The 7,690-nt window shown below is 52.7% G+C and overlaps 1 protein-coding gene across 1 annotated transcript; it reads left to right on the top strand.

The window, feature by feature from the left end:
• Positions 1–2,084: 2,084 nt before the first annotated feature.
• LOC123119659 (uncharacterized) lies at positions 2,085–4,127 on the top strand. The gene is made up of 2 exons (XM_044539541.1): positions 2,085–3,439; positions 3,520–4,127. The coding sequence occupies exons 1-2, from the start codon at positions 2,995–2,997 to the stop codon at positions 3,900–3,902; spliced, it is 828 nt and encodes a 275-aa protein (XP_044395476.1). The 5' UTR covers positions 2,085–2,994; the 3' UTR covers positions 3,903–4,127.
• Positions 4,128–7,690: the final 3,563 nt, after the last annotated feature.

Here is a 7,690-nt window from a genome sequence, read left to right as displayed (position 1 = left end):
ATCCGACGGTTGACAATGTTGAATCGCTGTTAGCGGGCGTAGCTAGCTCAGTTTTACTATTTAGTAATTGGCTTTTCTATGAACTCAATGTGATCATTGATCACTTAACCAAAAGTGTAGAGTCTTGAAGCTTTTGCCAATGTGTTTTCTTAGCATTTTGAGGATCCACAATCACATGTCCTTGGCATGCCATCATTTAACTTTCCTGAAATATACTAGATAAAAATGTTAGTCCAACAACATGTATGTTAACATGAATTACCAAAATCACCAAGGGAGCAAATGTGCTTTCAGATTCCCAAAAATTTTAATCCAACATGAAGAAACTCATAACAAGAGCAAGATTCATTTCACCACAAACATAATATGAGGGGGATACATCACAAGATTCAACTCCATTAACAAAGCCCATGATTACAATCATCATAAAAAAACTTTCTTAATCAAGGCAGATAGATAGATTGGTAGACAGATCGCATAGGTACTAGCGCACGCCCTCAGCCCCGAGGGAGGACTACACACACATCACCATAAGAAGAGAGAAAGAGTTGTTGGTGACCCCTTTGACTGCAAAAAAGTTCGGTTGCATAGCGGCTACCTCCTAGGTGAAGGTAATAGTTGGACCCCCAGCCCCATAACGGTGGCCGATGATGGCGAGGTTAGTGTTGCCACGATCGACGGTGGTGAGGCTAGGTGACCACAAAGGTGTGGTTGATAGGGGCGCTGGCGCGCACGAGGGTGGGGGTGCCGTGCAGGTCATGGGCGAGCTGGGCTTGAGGGGGCCCCGAGCCGAGGAGGGTGGAGGAGGTGGCCTAGCAGCAGCGGCTCGCCGGGTCTGGTCGCAACGAGGTGGCCGAGTGTACGTTGTGGGGGCTGGCGGCGCTGCGCACAGGAGGCAACGCAGTTGAGGCAACAGAGGGAGGTGTCATCGTCGGAGAATACGACCTAACGGCGGACAAGGTCGGGAATCAAAGATGTTCTTTTTGCAACAAAGGGCATGTTGCAATTGTAACCAGACTCTTGTTGCAAATGGTTTATGTTACAGCCTCGCAAAAAAAAGACATGTTTACGGTCGTAAGAAGGGACCTGTTACAATTACAACAAAGCTCTTGTTGCAAAAGGATTCTGTCACAACCTCACAAAAAAAAGCTTCACGGAAAAAAAGTCATATATGGGTTCCTATTGCAATTGGGAAATAAAGAAAAGAGATCATATGCATTATAGATCGGATGGCTCGCAACTCGGCCGAACTCCCGTAGCACGTCTTTTTTTAGCTTATCGGAGTTGAGGAGTCAATTTTTTAGAAGGCGTATGAAAAGCTAAAATTTAGGGTTTTGTTAGACATGCTCTACGAGTGGCCGCCGGTCTGCCTCGTCTCCTGTGGTCTTAAAGCCATGAAGGTGCGGTGGATCCCGGCCCTTGCCAGCAGGAAGGCTTCATTTTTTTGTTAGCGTTTGTGTCCTGCTGAGAGATGCGAGGCGACGACGGCTCTCGGAGATGGAATAAAGGTATCCCCGCCTAGTTCCGTCCCGGTGGTGTTTCTAGCCTCCTCGGAGGGCTAGTGGAGGTTTGTCTCCGGCGGATCTCACGGGATTCTATCGTCGTTTGTCTTCGATGGATCCATGGGATCCTGTCTTCATTCGCCTATGTTCGTGTGTCTACAGATTGGATCCTTCCAATCTACGCTTATCTTCATCGGCGGCGGTTGCTGTTCTGGTCCTATGAAGGCTTAGCACAACGACTTCCCTACTGTCTACTACAATAAGATTTGCCTGACTCCGATGAGGGTAGGACGAAGACGGCGGCGCGCCTTCGGCTAGCTCCAGTGCTTGTAGTCGTTGGTAAGTAGTCTATGAATCTGGGTGTATTTTTTACTTATGGTATTATTTGTACTACCTCGATAGTTAATGAATATACAGGAAGTTTTGTTAAAAAAATGGAAAAGTACTAAATTCAACCAACTTATTTCTCTCTCACGTAAACCTCTTCTTCCGCGCGACGCGTGTCCACTACCAGGCCCACACAACGCTTTCCCATCGGTGGTGTTATCCTTCCGCGAGGTCTGGCTCTGTCCACACGTTTCTCACCCATCCACTAGTCTTCTTCTCCCCCACGTGATCCCCTTTTGCGCCCCCTCCATGATTTCTCACCCACCGGACCACCGCTGCATGATGGTGCAGCCGCAGCCACCGCACACCACGTACCTCTCCCAACCATCATGCAGCAACCTCCACGGCCGGAATACTAGACATCGGAGCCTCCTCTCTCCCACGCATATCCTAGGCGGTCAACGCGAGCTCGCCACGCACCCTCGTCCTCGACGGTCGCAGGCGTTGCAACGTAGCAACTCATCCCCAGAAGCCGTGCTGCGATGCAACCTTGGCGTCGGCCACTGGAGTTGCAAGTCGTGGGCGGCGGAGCTTCAATGGAGCGCTCGCCGGCGCTCTCAACGCAACGCTCATCAGCGGCTGCAGTGAAGTTCAGGCGGAGTTGCAAAGCAGCTTCGACGGAGCCATCGCCCGTCGGAGCTCTGCCAGGGCTGCAATTAAGATCGACCGGAGATGCAAAGCAGCTTCGTCGGAGCCGTCGGAGCTCTGCCGGAGCTGCAATGAAGCTCGGCCGGAGTTGCAATGGAGCTTCGCCGGAGCGTCGGAGCTCTGCCGGGGCTGCAATGAAGCTCGACCGGAGTTGCAATGGAGCTTCGCCGGAGTGTCGGTGCTGCGTTGGAGCTCCGCCGAAGTTGCAATAGAGCTTCGTCGGAGCGTCGATGCCGCGTTGGAGCTCCGCCGGGGCTGCAATGGAGCCGGCCGGAATTGCAGTGGAGCTCGTCGGACGGCGTCGGTGATGGTTGGAGCACCGCACAGTGCTGCAATGCCACATCGTTGAAGTTGTCGTGATGTACTGCTGCCGTGGCGTTGTTGTGGTCAAACGGCCTAGCACGCTGATCGGACGGCTGAACAGGCGGATGCTGATTTGTAGTAACGCCCTAAAAAAATGCTCTACGAGCGAGGCATGAGAATAGGAAGATTTGGCCTCCAGCAGTACCCGATTCGGCAGAGCCAAACACAACCTACAAGCCGAAACCGCCACACCTCACCCATATCAAACTCCAACGATCTCCTCGTAGCATCTCAAACAAAAAACAATCTCCTCCTCGGACCTGCTATGGCGTCCGTCGCATTAAAGCTCTCACGGTTCGCTGGGACGGCCGCCAATTCCGGCCGCTTCTCTCTTCGCTTACGCAGCCGCGATCTCACTGGAGATATCACCATTACCGCCCGGTCGCGACCGTCACTTAGATCCACAAACTCCGCCGCCGCCTCAACCAGCCCCTCGGACTTCTTCCTCCGGCGCACCATCGCTACGCTCCCCTCCGGTGAGGAATCCCCTTTGACTGTCGGCGCCGCAGCAGATGACCTCGAGGATGAGTTCCGCCCTGGTAATCAATCAATCTCGGTATTCTTTACACATCTTGGGTGGCAGCACAAATTACAGTTTTCGTTTCTGTGATGACGCAAGACCCGGACACCGTTCCCTACTTCGACGAGAAGGACCTCGTCTCGGATGAAACCCTGTGGGCTCTGTACGAGCGGTGGTGCCGCTTCCATAGAATGGCGCGCGACCACGACGAGATGACTCGGCGATTTGGTCGTTTCAAGTTCAAGGCGCGGCATGTCTACGAATTCAACAAATCCGGTAGGAGCTACACCAAGGGGCTCACCCAGTTCTCCGATTTGGAGCCAGGGGAGTTCTTCGCCCCTCGTCGCTGTCCCAGGACTCACAGAACTGGTACTCGTTTCTTCACCAACGACAGAGATGAGGTCACGGCGATCTGTACTGACGGGTGTCTCGAAACATACGAGGGCCCCGTTTGGATAATCCGTAATGTTAAGCAAACCTAAAGAAACGGTTGTACACGCTAGCAGTAAATACGATTGCTATTGTAATCTGCCTGCCATTTGGATGCAAAGGAAATGTATGCTTGCTAGATGGTAATCAATGTGTTGAACCCCGAGCTGAACACAAAATGCGAAATAAATCTGCTAAGAACCGTAACAAATCTGCCGGAGGCGCCTCCCTTTGGCAAGGTAGCCATCAGCTATGGCGACAACGAGGAAGATACCGCTTCCAAACTCCAGGTCGCCCGTATAGCCCTAGCTGTTGTCGGCCTTCCCCACCGTTTACCCAACATTGGTGGAGGTTGCCGTTGACAAAGGCAAAGCCCTCGTGGCCATTGAGGATGGTGCTGATGGGGCATTCCCGTCATGCTTCGTTTTGGGTCTTGGTGCTCCAGATCTAGTCGTGTGATGATGCAATGGATTCTGGGGTCATCGACAGAGATGGGATGTGTGGTCATGCTTCTGGTCGTTTCCCGGTGTGCTCGCGTCCTTTTCTAGTCATCCCACCATATCCCTTCCCATCTCGGCCTTCTCTGCCCGATCCAACGTGGTTCCTTCAGATTTAGTGGTCCCGTCTCCTGTCAGCTCATCTATGTCCATCATTTGGCCTTTGTCGTTGGTTGTGGCTGGCTTGTTGGTCGTTGGAGTCTAGATGTCTTTTGCTTGTGACGGTGTGGTCGTGTACGGGGGTTCTGCCTCTTCTTCGTCCCCGATGGTTCTGCCCCTTGTTGCTAGTTGTGGTTGGCGTCGTCTTTGCTACTTGTGCGTGCCTCCTACTTCCCATGGTTCATGTTTTCCCGTCCCATGAACCTCCTCCTATTGTGTGGGTGGTGGCTGGTATGGCGACGTTAGGCTTGTGGTCTTGTGGCTCATTGACGTCGTGCCTACGCGTATGCAAGTGGTGTTCACTCAATACTAGTGGTGGAATCGTTCCTATGTTGCTTGTGTTTCGTCGTAGTCAGGTTTGGGTCGTGTGCTTGCCGGTTGTTGTATGTATTCTTATAGTGGATGTTTTCCTGCTTTTTTGCCATGTGTCCCGCTCCTGGTCTAGTCTAGGTTGGGTTACGTGGTCTTCTGGTCGCGAATCGTTGATTTTTTGGTTGGTGATCCATATAGTCAGTTTGTTCTATAGTTTGGATCATGCCTATGTTGGAGTGCATGGTCCTTTCTTTATTTGGGGTTGTATCATCTTCTTTCATAATTAATCACATGTAGTTCTTTACATGGTTCGAAAAATAGTTACGACCCCATGCGACTATTTTAATTTTTTTATCATAATCGGGATCCTTCCAAACCGTTTGATTTTCATTTGGTGATGTATTTTACACTCGTTTGAGGTATCACGTGAATGAATGTGGATTCACGGAATTGTAAACCACATACATCAATTATGCGGTGTTCGTTGTATGCAAACTTGTTGCATAAATCGCAATATCACTAAACATGTTGCCCCCAAGAAATTATCCTCATAAATTACACTATCGGATTGCGGGTTCCGGCAAAACCCTCGAGGTTCGAACACTGGGGTGCGCACGAAGATCTCCCCCCCTCTAGCTCATGCACTCACCGCGATCTCAAAGCTCAGCGCGTCGAACTTGCAGAACAAGGGACACAGGGTTTATACTGGTTCGGGCCACCGATGTGGTGTAATACCCTACTCCAGTGTGGTGTGGTGGATTGCCTCTTGGGCTAAGGATGAACAGGTACAAGGGAAGAACAGCCTCCTGAGGAGAGGTGTCCTTGAGCTCGGTGAGCTTGTGTGGTTGAGGATGATCTGAATGGCCCAAGATCAGTTGCCTCCTACTGTGGTGGCTAGTCCTATTTATAGAGGCCCTGGTCCTCTTCCCAAATGTACGCGGGAAGGGATCCAACAACGGCCAAATTTGAAAGGAGACAACTAGTACAAGTTATCCTGACTAAAGGTGGTCTTCGCCTACCAAAGGCTCTGGTGGTGACGCCGTCTTGGGCTCCACGGTGACCTTCGTCCTGCTGCTCTTGGTCTTGTTGCACCGATATGGAAACCTTTGCCTGATGCCTCGGGACTCCTCGCCTGCGCTTGCCTCTTTAACACCAAAGAGGAGACGAGTACGCTGCATGCTCTGGCGCCCGCCTGGCCTTGGTCGTCATGGCTTGCGTCACAGGAACCTCGCGAGGTGCCCCTTGCCTTGATCTCTCCGCTCCTCGCGAGCCAACCTAGTGAGGCCGCCCCCGAGGAGGTCTTGTGTCGTCCGCCTCGCGAGGCTTGGCCCCTCGCGAGGATCTTGAGTGTTCGCTGATGAAGATGGGCCGTACAGGGCCGCTGGAGAAGCCACGGCGTGGGCCGCAGGCAGGCAAGTCTGGGGACCCCCGTTCCCAGGACGCCGACAGTAGCCCCCGGGCCCAAGGCGCGCTCGGGCTTGGCTTCGAGGCGAAGCCAAGGGGCAAGCGCGGAGCGCCGCGGGCCCCAACAGCCTGCGGCCTCAGTTAACGCGTGGCGATTGATGGGACGTGGGCATCTTCGCTTCCCCACGCTGCCTCGGTAACTACACGACTTGACGAGTCCCTGCTGCATGAAGAGAAAAATCATCATTACCTGTGATCGTGGGGGTTGCCGGTCGGCCTTCTCCCGCTATAAATGAGGAGGGGGCGGAGCCCCCATCGCCCATCTCTTCCTGCTCCGCTTGCTCCTCCTCCCTTGCTTCATTGCCTGTAGCGACACTCATGGCGCCTGCGAAGAGGTTTTCGGCTGCAGAAAAGGAAAAAGCCCCCCGCGGCGAGCCGGGGCCGCTTGCTACCTCTTGAGCATTGCGTTGGTTTTCCCTTGAAGAGAAAAGGGTGATGCAGCAAAGTGTTGGGGAACGTAGTAATTTCAAAAAAATTCCTACGCACACGCAAGATCATGGTGATGCATAGCAACGAGAGGGGAGAGTGTTGTTTACGTACCCTCGTAGACCGACAGCGGAAGCGTTATCACAACGCGGTTGATGTAGCCGTACGTCTTCACGATCCGACCGATCAAGTACCGAACGTACGGCACCTCCGAGTTCTACACACGTTCAGCTTGATGACGTCCCTCGAACTCCGATCCAGACGAGTGTTGAGGGAGAGTTTCGTCAGCACGACGGCGTGGTGACGATGATGATGTTCTACCGACGCAGGGCTTCGCCTAAGCACCGCAACGGTATTATCGAGGTGTAATATGGTGGAGGGGGCACCGCACACGGCTAAGAGATCTCAAGGATCAATTGTTGTGTCTATGGGGTGCCCCCTGCCCCCGTATATAAAGGAGCAAGGGAGGAGGAGGCCGGCCCTAGGAGGGGGCGCACCAAGTGTGGAGTCCTACTAGGACTCCCTAGTCCTAGTAGGATTCCACCTCCCATATGGAATAGGAAAAGAGGAAGGGAAAAAGAGAAGGAAGGAAGGGGGCGCCCCCTTTCCCTAGTCCAATTCGGACCAGACCAAGGGGAGGGGTGCGGCCACCCTTGAGGCCCTTTTCCTTCTTTCCCGTATGGCCCAATAAGGCCCAATACGTATTCCCGTAACTCTCCGGTACCCCGAAAAATACCCGAATCACTCGGAACCTTTCCGAAGTCCGAATATAGTCGTTCAATATATCGATCTTTACGTCTCGGCCATTTCGAGACTCCTCGTCATGTCCCCGATCTCATCCGGGACTCCGAAATCCTTCGGTACATCAAAACTCAATAAAACTGTCATCGTAACGTTAAGCGTGCGGACCCTACGGGTTCGAAAACTATGTAGACATGACCGAGACACCTCTCCGGTCAATAACCAATAGCGGGACCTGGATG

This window comes from Triticum aestivum, chromosome 5D, assembly GCF_018294505.1.
Source record: "Triticum aestivum cultivar Chinese Spring chromosome 5D, IWGSC CS RefSeq v2.1, whole genome shotgun sequence".
Classification (NCBI taxonomy): domain Eukaryota; kingdom Viridiplantae; phylum Streptophyta; class Magnoliopsida; order Poales; family Poaceae; genus Triticum; species Triticum aestivum.
This window is presented reverse-complemented; position numbering and strand designations above follow the sequence as displayed.